We start from the raw sequence: 15,345 nt of genomic DNA on the forward strand, positions 1-15,345 counted from the left end.
ACTTCCGATATTCCTGTACCCGACCTCATTCCATGTGGTCAGTATCACACTCACCCTTGCCATTGGATAGAACCAGAAACCGGAATGGCTTGTATAGCTCACGAATACCAAGGAAAGTTGGCAGTATTCAGTCGTCTATGTCACATCGGTCCGAGCCATGCTTGAGTAATCATTGACAGCTCCGTTTCTGCCGTCCCAAATTGTGACAGCGTGGTTTATCAGGGATAAAGACTTCGGGGGAATTGATGAATAGGGTTATGAGGATTAAACTCTGAACTAATCTGACCTGAGACTCTTGGATTTACTCTCTCTGCAACAAGCTTCTGGTTAACATCAAATTTCCATCGACTGGACCTCGCTCGAATATCACGGCCCTTCGTATTACCGAGATACTTGATATTGAAAATGTACACCATTTTGACAGGTGGTCCTGGGGTCACTCGGATGATTTGTAATTATCGGTCCGTTGAGCCAGGAGTTGAAAAGCACCAAAGAAGACATTCATAGCCACTGTAAGCAAATAAATCGATATTATCATGAGTAGGGATGACTCGACCACGTTACTATACAATGTAGACACAAAGCCAGGAAGAATGACGCCAACCAATAATCCAGAATGCACCAAAGATACCGAGTGATATTTTTGGGGAAAGACCGCTAAACAAAAACAGCTCACCTAGGTAGAGGACGACGATCATGTAATACGCGACACAACTTCATCCTTCCCTAATCGCTCCAGAACCCCCTTCTTCAACCCAAGGAACCGTTCAATATCTCCACGGCGCATACCCTGCTTGTCCCGCATAGTCAACACCTGCTGGATAGTCAGGGCATCCAGGAACGATCTTCCCGGGTGACCCGCACGACCGAAGTGCTCAGCTTCTCTTTCTGCGGCCTCGGTGAGACGTTTTCGAGCAGTGACAACTAGCAATGCCGGGTTAGAGGCTTGTGGAAAGACAGTTTGCGTTGAGGTGGGGCGGTTGACGGTGCTTGAGTTTGAGAATGTAGGTGATGGGTCGACAGGGCCTATTGACCGGAGGGAGGCGGCGAAGTCGGGGTCCCGACCATCCATATCAATTGCTAGAGAGTCATTAATAAGTGTCTCTTTGCTGATCTTGCAATTGTTGCATGGTCAAGACATGAAAGATTCGGCGGCGAGTGTACGTACCATCAGACTTCACGCCGGATGCTTTCTCCTTTGAGTGGTATTTTGGACCTTGAGAAGAAGGTGCGGGTGCTCGAGGAGGCGAGGGACTAGCCTTGGGCTTGGGTGCAGGAGTAGGCGCAGGTGCGGACGCTGCTTTGCTTTCTTTCGGGGCTTTGCGGGGGCCCCTTGGTGGAGGGACCGGCTGCTTGGGGTATTGGCGCCGTGAGGCTACGCCAGCCGCTGATTTAACAGGCTTTGAAGCAGCTGAACCCATTAAGAATGATGAGTTATGAAATCGAATGTGTTTGTGGAAGACGTTGCAGCTTTTTGCGGAGCTTTGAGCGGAGGTCCCGAAATCGCCTTGGCGTTCGATCTTATCGCACCTACGGCCTGGCCCGCGGACATTTCGGTCTTTTGCCAGCAGAAAAGGTCGAAAAGTATTGGCTGATCTACAAGCTGTAGTATGCTAGCTATATGAGCTAATGTCTTTTCAAGGTGCCAAGAAAATGCAAAAAGGAGTATATGCCCAATGATACTAAAAAAGCTCTCTTTTCACACAGTGTCGGTCGAGGATATAGCCTGATCTCCAAGGCAGGATTGTACCATCCTGAGTAGGCGGTAATGGGAGCGGTAAGATATCCAGATATACATATCACCGTTTGTGCCGCGAAGACATGTCCAATCTTGTGACGTCAAAGGGACATACATGCACGTAGTCAACAGCTTACTTGAGAATACGAAGACAGAGAGACTGTGTGAGGGGGAGCAACTGAGTACTGGTCCCAAATATCTAAAACTGCCAAGCTAACCAGCTTTGTTAAGGAACATATGTTGGCACGAGTGCGGATTTGGGGACCTCCAACCCAACTGTTGGACATTTTATAGGGAGATGATTACTTTCGAAAATCAGCGAGACTTTCGTGATGTTTCAGTGGGAAATCTGTAATTTTGCAAGATACTGGGTATGACCGCAGCTAAGATACAATACCACTGGACCTAACCAGACGGTAGTTTAGGACCACCGTGAGAGGACTAACAGGACCACGGTAGATGAATTTATGTATGTTCCAGAGGTTTACCGAAGACCAGCAAGACGGCGACCCTGTACTTCACCCAGCGCACGGCTTCCACTGACAAATGCGATTACACCGACAGCAGCCATCGCGGGGAGGACCTGGAACAAGTTCCACGAGGTATAGTAGAGGAAGAAGATCCCCTCAAATGCGAACAACGATCCGAGGAATACGGCGTGTGGAAGAGGGGCAGACTTGAATGCGGTGGGTAGGTGGTTGATATTGGCGCCGAGGAAGAGCCACTAGAGACAATCTATAAGCAACGTTGTTGACACAGCAATTGGATCAACTTACCAAGCCAGCAAGAGCGGGAATAGCAGCGCCGACCATGGCGACAAATGCCAGGGTGATGACAATTGGGGGGCTAGATGGAGATTCCTTGAAGATATGGTGGATTTCGGGCTTCTTGCCGTAGCGCTCAGTTTCAACGGTCGGCACGGCCTCTTCGGGATTGCGATCAATCGACAACTTGAACGCAGAGCTGTCATAGGCATCGGAACTTCCGAATCCACCAATGACAACATGCGCATCAACTGGATCGGATAGGGAAAGGAATTGAATTGGCAGGTCTTTCTGGGTCTGGAGAGCATGTGTCAGCTGCGCTGCGGAAATTCGTTTTGGGAGTTTACATACCAATTCTAGCCTTGATTTGCCATTATCCTTGACAGTGAAAGGGTAAGAGATATCCAATCCAGTCTGAGTATCCTTGAGCAAAAGGAAAGCTTGGTCTGGGCGCTTTGGAGAGCTGTCTTCCTGAGCTGTCAAGGTGACGCGTAGGGTATCGGTACCGACAAGGGAGATGGGCTTTGAGAGCGGCTTGGATGCAACAAATCTATTTTAAATATGTTAATTAGGCCCATGTACCTCTATCTGGGTCAAAATACATACTGTTCCTTGAAACCTCCATTGATACCAGCACCTTTTGGTTGAACGGCCACGGTGGCATCAGTAAAGCTCCAAGCTGTGGCGGCGGCGCCGGGCAGGGCAGCCGCGGCCAATAAGCAAAATGGAACGGTGGCCTGCCACATATGCATTGTGATAAAAAGAATTAAAAGAAAACAGAACAGAGAACAGCTGTAGAGAGCTCGGGGGATGATGTGAGGATAGAGGAGTTGCAGAATAAGGCGGACAAGTGAAGCCGATAAGCGCCGATCAACCGTAGCCCTAATTTCTTTTCTGCTCGACCTCAACATCTTTCATCACGTTGTTTCGCTTTATCTGCCACAAATACAGCTCCAACGCCCGCCTAGTCCTTGCCTGCTTGCTTCAGAAACCTTTAGAAATTAACTGCGGATGGTTGTACCTCTAATATCGTGAGTTCTGCGTCTATACGTCGGGCCCTAATTCCCAACTTCTCCCTTTCCGTGCACTGCGGTCTTCTGACGTCGACCCTGCCCTTCACCTGATGATCCCCATATATTCTTATTCCCACACCCTAGTTGCCTGTAACTGGAGAGATTATTTAGTCTTTCATTTGTACACTTCAGTGGCTCTATTTCCCGCCTATTGTATTTGCATGAATAGATTATACTGACGAACTCCGGGCCATTTAGCTTTAATTCACGATGCCTCCCAAGAAGGGTCAGCGTAAGTCGATGCCTGCGCGCATAAATAAAGCGCCTACATTGACACCCTCTCGGCGCTCACCCCGAGTACCTCCCCCGTCAAAAAGTACAAATGAGAGCGTTCAACCCGCCAAAACGTTGAACCTTACATCCGCCTCTCCGCCAGACAATTCTATCAATATTCGTTTTTACACTCCAACCCCACCTGTTCCAAGTCCTAGTTCACGTGGCACGTCTCCTGAAACACCATCTTCACGCCGGAGAGCCTTTCAATCTCGTCCGTCACGTCTTTCAACTGTACACACTCCAGCCCTAGAAGCCCCGGCCACCACCCCGGGGAGTCGACGGACAAGACGAACAGCTGCGCTTGAAACACCGAAGCCAGCAGTCTCGGATATCGACTTTCCAGATAGCTCTGTCAACGCCAGCTGGACGGTTGACCAGTACATGGGTAGCTTTGAATCTGAAGGAACAGTTGACGGTCCCTCAAGCCCTACTAGTGCTCCCGACATGCGGAACTCATCCCGGGTTCGCAAACCCACCATGAGGGCCATTGAATCTTTCGAATCATGTAAGAAGAAACCTCGCCGCAATAATACGATTATGTCCACCCCGACCGTGGAAACTCCTCCCCCCGTGGCCACCAAGGTTGTGAAGAACAATGTGTCGAAAAAGCCTACACCTATGAAGACAACCAGAAAGTCAAAAAGAATGTCCAATTTGAACATGCGAAAGAATGCTGTTTTAATCGGTTTCGATATTGACCCGAAATTGGCTGGCAAACGGCTGTATGACTTGACTGTTCAGGCTCTCAGCCCTGAGTTCACCCTCCCTTTGAATTTCTCCGTGCTCTGGGAGCAGCAGCGAAATGAATACTTCCGCCTTCAAGATGAAGAGAAATATGGCACTGACATGTCCGCCACCAAGCCCAACTCGCCGAGTGATATTGATGTTGATGATGATATCGATATGATCAACCAAGACCCCCCAGCGCCTGAAATTGCTCCTTCTCCTCCTACTCCACCCACCACAGTCATTGAGGGCTCAAGCATCTTGAGCTACAAAAAGCAGTCTGACACCAAGGTCAGCAGCGATGGCTGGATTCAGACTGGCTACGTTAACTCCAGCGGTGAAGAAGTCTCTCTGATTCCCGACAAATACCACCCCTATTATCCAGCTCATACTTACGGCTCCGAGGGTCTTCCTTTCCCACCCGTGCGCGCCAGAAACAGCCAGCAGGCCGAGGCCGACATCTCTCACAGCTTCGCTCCTCTCATGGGAGACCGTAATCTCCCATCCCACACTAATTCCCCCTTCGTCACTGAAAACGTGGAAGAGGAGAAGGCCAGGGCTCTTGCTCGAACCCCTGCGCCAGCTCCTGCAACCAAGAAGCCCCGTGCCCGAAAGCGCCGTCAGACCGCGGCCGCACATGCCGCCGATGAGCCCGCTGCAGCTGCCCCCGTCACCACTACCGAGACCGGGACCGGTGGACGCAAGTCACAGCGTCGCCGTCGCCAGACCGCTCCTGCTGCTGCTGTTCTTTCTCCTACCTCTCCTACTTCTCCTCCGACTACTGCGACAAAGGTCCAGTCCTCGGGCCCGGCTGCCGCCGTCACCACCGTTGCTACCGAAGGCGATAAACCTAAGGTGCAGCGGCTCCGGTTGACCTTGAAGCCGGAGTCCAAGACTGAGACCCCCGGGAATGAGGCCTCTGCTTCCAAGCAAGCCCCCGCCGTGCAGCCCCCTTCCTCCCCCGCCCCCTCACGTGCGCCGTCCCCCGCACCTACTAACAAGCGCCGCCGCCGCCGGGGCGTGTGAGGCCCCAATGAGGGCAAGATGAGAGTGTTTTCCGCCTGGCGCAAGCCGGGCGATCGATATCAGAATTCACTCTCTTTTGTGTTGCTTTGCTTTGCTTTTTTTTTTTTTTTTGTATGATTACCAGCGGGCGTTCCAAGCGTGTATGATTAGCCCCGCGGGAGCATTCCATGGAGTTTCCATAGTGAAGTGTGAGATTTTCTAGTTGTCTTTGTGGTCCACTCGTATTTCTTCACTTCGTGGTCATTTGCCCTTTCCGTAATCCTCATATCTCACTCACTTTCTGCGGACTCCTGACTTACATCTCAGATATAATTACTTTGTGAGATGAACAAGGCATTTCCTGCTGGTGACGAATTGTGATAGATATGATGTACACACTTTAGATGAGAAGTGAATTGCGGCTACTCCGTATAAGTTATCTTAATTGTAAAGGCTTGCATCAGTTTGATAGTTCAAATCAAGGCAACTAGACTTGAAATTAGAGTAAGACCAAGATTTCATCACGCCAAGATCGATCTAGTATCTATCATGCTGGTTTGTCTTACGAGCCATTTGTATTTATTGCACCTTGTACAAAGACATATAGGGACCAGGGCTCAAAACACCCTTTTCCAAGGTGTTGATGTCTGAATGTCTTATTTTTTACACAGTGACAAACGAAATTAAACATGCCTGAATTCTTGTTACACATGCATCAATAATCAAAGTAGCAGAATTCTGCTTGCGTTGAAGCTTTGAATATCCAGTTGTCTTTCATGGCCAAGTCTAGATTTTGCAGTCCTACAATCTCTTAGGAGGGTGAACCAGAGGATATAAATGAGCCGGACTCTACGACCTTAGATAGGTAAAATTAGAGTCTATCGAGGTCGATAATCAGCTTCTAAGGAGACAACTTAATATATTATTCTCAATGGTAATATCGAAACTAAAAAGAATAGTATCTCAACGAGGGCTAGGAAAAGCAAATCCTTCAGTAAATTTCAAATTATTCGGCGTAGCAACCGGCCCCCTTCTTGGACGTCTCCGACACTGTATTCTTGGAGATCTGTATTTGGTGATCCCATCCTAAGATACTTCAAGACCCATTGTTATGGAAAAAGCGTGTCGAAAGTGGATTTTCCCACGCACCCTCACGATTTGTTTCTAGACCTGTACCTGAGACCACCCTTGATCCGTGTCAGTTTACCTACAAACGACGGAACGCCTTGCTGTCACAGACCAGAGCCCTCATACAACGAACGACACAGAGTCTGCCTGCACAGGGTTTCTCAAGCGGCCACGTGGGCCCATATCCATGGGATTGTTGTCAATGTGGCGAAGAAGCAACCGATATTCCATGCTGTGCCCCAATCATCAAAGATCAACTTAGCAGCAATCACTATGATCAACAGTATAGTCACTGTCAAAGACAGGATCATGGGCTGTGACCTAGTCCTCCAGCCTTCGCTGATCATTATTCCACGGAATCGGAGCTCTCTTAATTTTGAGCAATGCCACTCATTCAACTTCCTCAGGACATCCCTATCATTTATGGATTAATTTTCTATGAGTACTTGGCCATAACCATTGCATTTTACTCACGAATGGCTGTGAATTACACCTTCTTCTTTGAGAAAGTCATTCAACGCAGCGAGGTCGGGATTAGAGAAGACAGATTTCATCAGAGGGCGGGTATTGAGAAGAGGAAGACGCCGCTCCGCATTGAAAAATATCTTATCTGGACATTCCTCATAATATAGAATTGTTGGCACACAGGTTTCCAGGCAGTCGACCCTTCCTGTGTGTAGATTGTATTGGCATGGGAACTTTGGTGGCTCGTAATTATCTATGATGTGTTCCAGTCGCTTCTTTTCGGCGAGGGTATCAGGCAGGATCGAACAACTGTACTTTTCACCCCAGCAAAGTAACACAGAAGTATTTGTACCATCTTTAAGCAATGGCCAAAGCTCTTCTGTCAGTGATTCTCTGCGGTTTAGAGGTGCAACTTCCCGGGCGTCTGAAAAGACAAACTCTGATTCGGGGGTAGTGGACTTCATATCCTCAGTGTTCGCTTCGCTTGCAGTATTGAATTCGCGGTCAACAATATTCGAGGGTTTTGGCCGCCCAAACCAAATTTTTGGTGAACTTACGATCAGACGCCTAGGTGGGATATTCTCTGTGGAGGGTAGTGTAACCAATTGAGCATATCGGAAGGCCAATTTTGGTAGTTCCAGAATGAGGAATGACAAGAGCCGGGTCAGCCTCGCCGATTCAGAAGGCGTATGCTGCTCATGTCCACTATATGTTGAATTGAGGTCTGGTGCTGGTCTTTGAGATTCGTGGTCCTCAATCTGCTTTGGTCTCAACTGAGCTTGTTGTGGTTGGCTGAGATCTCTCAGTTCTGTGAGTTGAAAGGTGTCATATGGGCTGGAGAGACCTGAGGGAGTTGGAAACCCTTATACCTTATTACTGAGGGGTAGTTGTGAGGCGTATCGCAATGACCCAATCTATGCACGAGCTCACCAGGCCTATACAGCTAATAGGCTAGGCTTTCGCCCCATCAGTGGGTAGAGGCTTTTGATTCATTGTGACTAGTCAGTGTTGCAGGGTGATGGCCTTGTATCGCTTCACTTTTCCGTTAGTGGTGAGTAGACCTGCGCAAAGCCCACCTGGCTTGGGATGAGGCTCAATAGGGCCCAATAAGCACCATACAATGCAAACATTCCGAAAAACATGGCTTGTTTCATTACCTTATGCTTCGACACGCTTCGACACCGTCTTTCGCCTTCATTGTAAGGTAGTATCTTATCATTGAAATGACAAGTCAGAGAACTTATTTAGATCTATATATTATATTCAAGCATGCGAGAAAAGGGCGCGAGTTAGACGAGTACTTCAGTCACAGGTTCACTGAAAAACAGGCCTCAGTCTTGGTCACCGTCTAGTCTGTAGTTAGTTATTATCTATCTACTTATATAAGTGGTTGTAGTACAGTCTATTCCATAACTCTCGTTATTAGAGATGGTGGTATTTATAGTGATGCCTCAGGCGCAAACACCTCCCCCGAATCTTCCCCGACAGAATTCATATCCTCCAGTACGCCGACCAAAACATGTAACTCCGCCCCTACAAATTCATTTATGCTCAAATATATCTAACCAAAGTCAAGAATAATGGCAGCCCCTAAAGACCAGCACAGATACCGATCCGTGGACCCCCAAACCCGGCCTCCACGCCCAGTCCGGCAACCCGCTTCTCCGCGGCTTCCCAAAGGGGTGGATGATATCCGGCAGACAAAGGAGTACAAAGCTGCTGCACGCAGGTAGGTGTCATCAATATCTGTTTGCCTTTGTACCTCAGTGTCTTGCTTTTGCGTTCTGGTTGATGAATGATCCATGGCAAAAACGAGAAACCTAATCCCTTCTGTTTCTAGATGGACAGCGACCATTGTCGGACTACCCATTCTAATGTACACGTCGTGGATTCTTTATGAGCGAAGTAAGTTTTCTAATGCCCAGACAATCTCAATCTTCTATTTGATTGTAAATCCAAGTTTGTGGTGCACAACTAATCTATCTTCCTCAGTCTATGGTGGCAAGAGTCCCAAGCGGCTTGGAGATCAGGTCAAAAAGGACTGATGTGCTTCTTTTTTATTCTTCTGATAGCGGAAGTATATGTACGGTCTAAACCTGCATAGTGTTGGAGAGGATTTTCAACTGTAAATAAGTCCCAAAAGAATCTGTCTTCTCATCTCTACCTAAAGTCTCTATAGGAAAAAGAAAATATAAATCCAGGTTTGATGCATCTCATTGCATTTATTGTAAGCGCCAAAACCGGAGTCTCAGTATATATCCATGGCTGTGTGTAGGCGAGAATAACCTACCCAGCCCAAATATCATAAAAAGAAGAAAGGTACCACATCCAGACGCATCCCAATTTTGAGAGCCCTCTCCTAAATCCATCCCACATTGCCAGCCTGCTGGGGTGAAAAGCAAAAGAAAAAAGTATGTATAATCCAAATACGGTATGTGGGAGAGGTCATCCAAGAGAACTAAGTACCAGAAGATAAGGTGGAGAAAAAGAGATCGTATAGGGGTCACAGCACGCCAAATTAGCTCCAGGCCATCATCAACTGGCGACGCCTTGGAAAGGAGCGTTCTGTTCGCCTGAACCAGCCGACGGTGGCATAGATATCGAGCCACTGCCAGTACTGGTGGGCTTTGAGCTACGCTCGCGCATGCGCCGACCTTCCATGAGACCACGCAAGCCGCGCTTCTGGAGACCAATCACACTGCTCAAGTCACCGGTCCAGAGCTCACGTTGGGGGCGACGCAACTCGGCATCTGTGTCACGGCGGTGATGGGTAGAGCGGGACTGCGAGCGGGATTGCGAGCGGCTTTCATCGCCGCTGACCCATTCGGAGTCAGACTGACTGAAACTAGCACTAGACGCGGATGTCGCTGTGCTTGGGTTACTGATGGAATCCTCGCGGTCACGGTTGGCGCTGCGCTGGCGCGAATGTTGGGAGACACTGGTGTCGATGCGGAGAGATGGAATACCTCGAGCGAAATTGGTAAGATCGCCTGTGCTGCTCGCTGCTGAAGCGGAGGCACCACCGTGCTCTGTGTCAGACGAGTCTGATGCGAGTGCACCGTGTTGGGAGTTACTATTCTCGCCAATCGCGAGTGCAGTACCGTTGTGGCCGGTGTAAGCTCCGTTCAGCGCTTCAAGTGTACCTCCTGGCCCACCATTGAATCCAGTACCACGGCCACCACCAGCAGCCATAGCAGCTGCATTGAATACAGCTGCGGCGTTGCGCCCATCGAGAACTTGATGGAGTCTTTCGACGGTGGCTTCTAGTAGTCCATCGATTTGATACGGACGTGCAAGCTGTAAAAGCGAGCAGAGAATTTGTGGTGTGCAAAGCGATGTGCCTGTAGCTGGAAGGGCTGAGGTGTAGAGGTATTGAACCAGCACTTGCAGAGTCAAAATGGTATGGGGGAGATACAGCACACGCGGCCGGGAGGTTGGGGCGAGGCTATGAGCAGACGGCACTTCAAGATTCTCAAGCAGAGACTTAGAAGGTACAGCTTGATTGACAAGAGTTGTGGCATCGGAGCCTATTGAGGGGGTGATCGTAATACTCGAGTTGCGGCTCGGGTGTATATTGGCCGGACGAAGAGTTCCGATGTCTGCAACACCTCCATCCGACGACTCACGGAGGAGTTGGATAAAGTAAGGGCCCCAGCGCCGAGTCAATACGCGGGAGTTGACGGAGATACGTTCTCCCCCACAGCCTGCAACTCCATGTCGGCCATTTCTGGCAAAGATTGCGCGAGCTTGCCTAGCTCATCGGAGGCCACAGAGAATGGCCGGCCACCTGATGTCAACTGCACTAACTTCTTCTGTAGAGATGCCGGAACAGAAGAGGAGCTATAAGACTTATATCCTGAGGTTGGAGCGGTTCGGCAAGGATTGTTGTAGAGTCCGAATGCCTCCAGCTCGACCAGACAGACGTGCGAAAAGTTAATTCGCCGGTGGTTGTAGTCATCGACAAGGCTTCGCTTCCGGTGTCCGAGAATCACAAAAGAATTACGGCGAGGCCAAAGTACTCCTCGGTTCCAACTACCCTGTCCAAATACTGATCCTCCGGCATCAATACGGCCCCAAGTCAACGTCTTCAGGTCGAGCGCCCACAGCGCATATTCTTGCTTTGAAGAAGTCAGGTAAGTACCACTGACAACAAAGTGGCCATTGATAATGCCACCGTTTGGGAAACGCAGTCCCGGGGGGATGCTTGGCTCTGCATCGGTCGCTCGACAAGGCGTCCGTCCGGCAGGCGCACCTGCAGCTCCAGCTTGACATCAAGGAAATTGTAGTTGGAGTATATCAGCATAGGACAACCTGGCGATTCGGTGCTGTCTTGAATCGGCTCGTGCTGGTCGCGATCTGGGGCCGAGGACCCAATTTCGGACACATCCATTCCCACCAGAGGAGCCACCACACTGCGATATGCGCCGCAGCTCCTTCCCAGGGGGCTAGTGTTGGTCCATTTCAGACTTCGCAGATTGAAAACACTGATTTGTTCGATGTAGTGGTTGGAGCTATCCTGGCCTCCGACCACCACCATTTCGGCACCTCCAAAGCCGTCAATATCCACGCCAAGCGTGCCTTGATGAGTGGATGATTCAGGATTATTGTGGATGGCGGAAAGTGGTGCACTAGCAGATGTGAAGCATGCACTCGAGGGCAGTATCGTAGCGCAGTGTGCATAGCGCCCCTGAGGAGATTCATGGGCAGCAACACGAGTCCATGCCCGTGATGGTACATCGAAGATGTGAATATCCGACATAACCACGACTTCCGATTGTGACTGCGGTTGCGGCTCTGCGGGATTCTCGGGGTCCTTTGGCGTACTCGGTGCGGGTGACATGCCTCCATAACAAACCAACTTGTTATCACCCAAAGCACATACACTATGGAAGTACCGCGGCGGTGGAACATCTCCAGCGGGCTCGATTCTCGTCCAATGTCGTCGAATCAAATCCAATTCGTAAAGGTCAGAGGTTAGTTGAGGACGGCTGCGTGAGAGGATCCGGCCTCCGAACACGTACAGCTTATCCCCAAGTATGGTCGTAGTGGCACCGACGAGAGGGCGGGGTTCCTTGCCAGTCGTTCGGCGCACGTTGCACACCAGACCGGAGAGATTTATAGGGCCAGAGGTAGACTGCTGGTTCAGAGACGGAGAGGCACCCGGCGCAGAATCCTCCCGCCCTGAATCCATATACCCTAGACTCGACTGACTTCGCGACATCATGGTGGGCGAGTTTTCCGTTCGCGTTCAACGGAGACGATCGTGTCGGTAGCCGTTGACCTCCTGCTTCTACTCACCCAGTCTCGCTCGCATGCGAGGAGGCGTGTTTTGAAGGCGTTTTTCTCGGAGAATATACCCGGCGCTGATCGTAGGTGTGTCTGGTACGGCTTGGAAGGGTTGTTTGTGGGGAGCCGAAAAAGGGGTTGGTTCCCCGCGTCGCCGCAACTTCGGACTGATGAACGAAACCAGACAGTTCAAACTACTGCCGTTCGTATCTTGGATGAGCGCACAGTTATGTCCGAAAGTGTCAGCCGTCGAGTTTGGAGATCGGCACAAAAAGTGTTTTACCGCTTTTCTTTCGATACATGTGGCCCCTCCACTAATCTTCAAATGATCAGGTTAGATATTATATGCATTTTTTGAATGAGAAAATCTTCAATCTCGTCGATAACTTTTTTTTTATGAAATAGGATCTAAAATTCAAGGTATGTCTGATATTGTGGTATACGAGGATATGGAGGTCCCTAAAATAATTCCCATCATCTAGTGTGATAGGCATTGGCCATGTTAGGAATTAGGTACATTGTCTAGAGCTTTATGAATCAGGTATCGCCTTTGCTCCAGTATAAAGCTCGTATATCCCATTCTATCAGTATATGAAATGTTTGACCAAATCTTCACGGAGTAGGGAGTAGGGTGTGAGTCCGTGTGACAGGAGCCAACACTGCTCTAGTTGAGTCAACTATTCTAGCAATCGATCATGCTGTAGCCCGGCACGATGTTGTTTGGAGAAGTCCTAGTCACTGCGGCTTTGCTCTTGTCTTGAGCCTTTTGTTTTCAAACATTGCTTTCTTTCATTTCAATATATGTGGCACTGTATGAACTCGAGGGCATTTAACGGCGAGCTCGAATCTAGGTCCATCTCGGGTCCCAAACACTTAAGTGTCAAATTCCACACCCTCGCTCGTTCGTAGAAGGGTGCCTTTTAAGTTTCCCAAACAGGTTCCAACCCATTTCTGCACACGTCTCGTAGGAAACGGTGGGCTTCTAATGACTTTGGCCATTCATTGGCTCTCCAGCAGGGTCCTCGCGGTAACCACTTCCGAGAATATGTTATAGGAAACTATTAGCTCCTAATATTTTTTGGAATTTCATATGCTGGTGAGTTGTCAAGCAGGCCATACTAGCTATTGAATCGGGAGCGGATAATTTGGCCGGCAGAATATTACATAATCATGGGGCCAAGCTGAAGGGTTCTGCGTAGTCGCTGTAAGCGTGCATCGACGTGTTGGGGATCTGCCGTGATAGGACATTCGTATAATATGGTATAGATGGCGTCATTTGGGTTAGGCTTGGCTACCATGATCAACATCCGATATATCTTCTATGTTGTACATAACATCAGCGTTGAGTCAGGTTTAGAGTATAGAATTCAATAGATGAGAAAAAGCAGGGGAACATGAGAAAGAAAAGACGAGACAGGAGTTCTCATGGGTGAATGCGTATCAAATACCGAGTACGGAGTACCCCTCCATCTCCAACCCCACATATGCACCAATCGTCCAAATCCTATCCGTATACGATGGCGTGATCACATTGATACATATTTGAACGGTGTCCCAACCTCTTTCACATCTCTCAATTCCCTCTTCATCTCCCTAACTCTCTATTCAAAATGACTGACGCTGCGTACGCTTCACCCCACCTTCTTGTTTACTCCTGCTAACCGTCTCTCAGTCTCCGCCTGGGCTCCATTGCCCCCAACTTCAAAGCTCTGACTACCCAGGGCGAGATTGACTTCCACGAATTCATTGGTAACAGTTGGACCATTCTCTTCTCACACCCGGCCGATTTCACACCGGTATGCCAAATCTCGATTCCTCGCGATAAAAACCAACTAACCACGATTAGGTGTGCACCACTGAGCTGGGTGCCTTCGCCCGCCTTCAGGATGAGTTTGATCAGCGCGGAGTGAAGATGATCGGATTGGCAAGTCCCTCCCATCTCTCCATGGGGTAATTATAATTGAGCCTTGGCTAACATTCTCCTTCTCTTACAGAGTGCCAACGATCTCAGTTCCCATGCCGACTGGATCAAGGACATCAATGAAGTCAACTCCACTCAAGTCAAGTTCCCCATCATTGCCGATGCGGACCGCAAAGTTGCCTACCTTTACCAAATGATCGATCAACTCGATTTGGAAAATGTCGACAGCAAGGGCATCGCCTTCACCATCCGCTCCGTCTTCATTATCGACCCTAACAAGAAGATCCGCCTGATCATGGCTTACCCTGCTTCCACTGGCCGTAACACCGCTGAAGTTCTGCGTGTGATCGACTCGTTGCAGACTGGTGATAAGAGAGGTGTCACCACACCCGTTAACTGGCTGGTATGGTCCCCATCCTCAGCACCCAGACCCTGAAACTATGCGAAGTATCATACTGACTCAACCACAGGTGGGTGAGGACGTTATTGTACCACCAACTGTTAGCACCGAGGATGCTAAGAAGAAGTTCGGCGAGATTCGTGAAGTGAAGCCGTGAGTTTCCTTGACCAATTGCCAATCTGAAACAGGATACTGACATGCTGTAGTTACCTTCGCTTCACCACTCTCAAGGAGTAAATGTAGTCTCGGAATGTGATGCAAGAAAGATAAAGCAATTCTAATGAAACCTATCATGCTATCTCTTTTCTTTTAATTTTGTGTTTTCGTAGGATCTTGCTTAGTGTGGCACTAGTTCATGAAGCTTGCATAGCATGACAGCACACGGTGACTCGTTCTAAGAACGTATACATCCTTGTATGGCTCTCTATACCTCCTCAATAAGACCGGATCAGGTACAATGCAGGTGCTGGGGTATGCGCCCTAGACAGTAATCCGTTTTCCACAGGCCTGAACGTTACATACTGATTTGTAGTCCATAGGTCTCCGAAACCATGACCTGGAGA

General features: G+C 49.1%; 6 protein-coding genes across 6 annotated transcripts; 3 read left to right on the forward strand and 3 right to left on the reverse strand.

The window, feature by feature from the left end:
* Positions 1-694: 694 nt before the first annotated feature.
* N7500_005228 (uncharacterized protein) lies at positions 695-1,421 on the reverse strand (the record flags this gene model as incomplete). Its single annotated transcript, XM_056676373.1, has 2 exons — positions 695-1,080; positions 1,169-1,421. The coding sequence occupies 2 exons, from the start codon at positions 1,419-1,421 to the stop codon at positions 695-697; spliced, it is 639 nt and encodes a 212-aa protein (XP_056531373.1).
* Positions 1,422-2,222: 801 nt separating this feature from the next.
* On the reverse strand, positions 2,223-3,254 carry N7500_005229 (putative oligosaccharyltransferase subunit ribophorin II; the record flags this gene model as incomplete). Its single annotated transcript, XM_056676374.1, has 4 exons — positions 2,223-2,462; positions 2,515-2,799; positions 2,854-3,052; positions 3,109-3,254. The coding sequence occupies 4 exons, from the start codon at positions 3,252-3,254 to the stop codon at positions 2,223-2,225; spliced, it is 870 nt and encodes a 289-aa protein (XP_056531374.1).
* Positions 3,255-3,785: 531 nt separating this feature from the next.
* Positions 3,786-5,603, forward strand: N7500_005230 (putative GPI-anchored cell surface glycoprotein; the record flags this gene model as incomplete). Its single annotated transcript, XM_056676375.1, has 1 exon — positions 3,786-5,603. The coding sequence occupies one exon, from the start codon at positions 3,786-3,788 to the stop codon at positions 5,601-5,603; it is 1,818 nt and encodes a 605-aa protein (XP_056531375.1).
* A 3,152-nt stretch (positions 5,604-8,755) lies between these two features.
* On the forward strand, positions 8,756-9,220 carry N7500_005231 (uncharacterized protein; the record flags this gene model as incomplete). The annotated part of the gene is made up of 3 exons (XM_056676376.1): positions 8,756-8,904; positions 9,016-9,080; positions 9,168-9,220. The coding sequence occupies 3 exons, from the start codon at positions 8,756-8,758 to the stop codon at positions 9,218-9,220; spliced, it is 267 nt and encodes an 88-aa protein (XP_056531376.1).
* Positions 9,221-9,710: 490 nt separating this feature from the next.
* N7500_005232 (putative regulatory protein Ral2) lies at positions 9,711-12,399 on the reverse strand (the record flags this gene model as incomplete). Its single annotated transcript, XM_056676377.1, has 3 exons — positions 9,711-10,926; positions 10,983-11,293; positions 11,350-12,399. 3 exons carry the CDS (start codon positions 12,397-12,399, stop codon positions 9,711-9,713), a joined length of 2,577 nt encoding a protein of 858 aa, XP_056531377.1.
* A 1,672-nt stretch (positions 12,400-14,071) lies between these two features.
* N7500_005233 (peroxiredoxin) lies at positions 14,072-15,019 on the forward strand (the record flags this gene model as incomplete). The annotated part of the gene is made up of 6 exons (XM_056676378.1): positions 14,072-14,085; positions 14,134-14,257; positions 14,308-14,411; positions 14,473-14,785; positions 14,853-14,935; positions 14,989-15,019. 6 exons carry the CDS (start codon positions 14,072-14,074, stop codon positions 15,017-15,019), a joined length of 669 nt encoding a protein of 222 aa, XP_056531378.1.
* Positions 15,020-15,345: the final 326 nt, after the last annotated feature.

Source organism: Penicillium coprophilum, assembly GCF_028826855.1.
Source record: "Penicillium coprophilum strain IBT 35676 chromosome Unknown utg000004l_segment0_segment0, whole genome shotgun sequence".
Classification (NCBI taxonomy): Eukaryota; Fungi; Ascomycota; class Eurotiomycetes; order Eurotiales; family Aspergillaceae; genus Penicillium; species Penicillium coprophilum.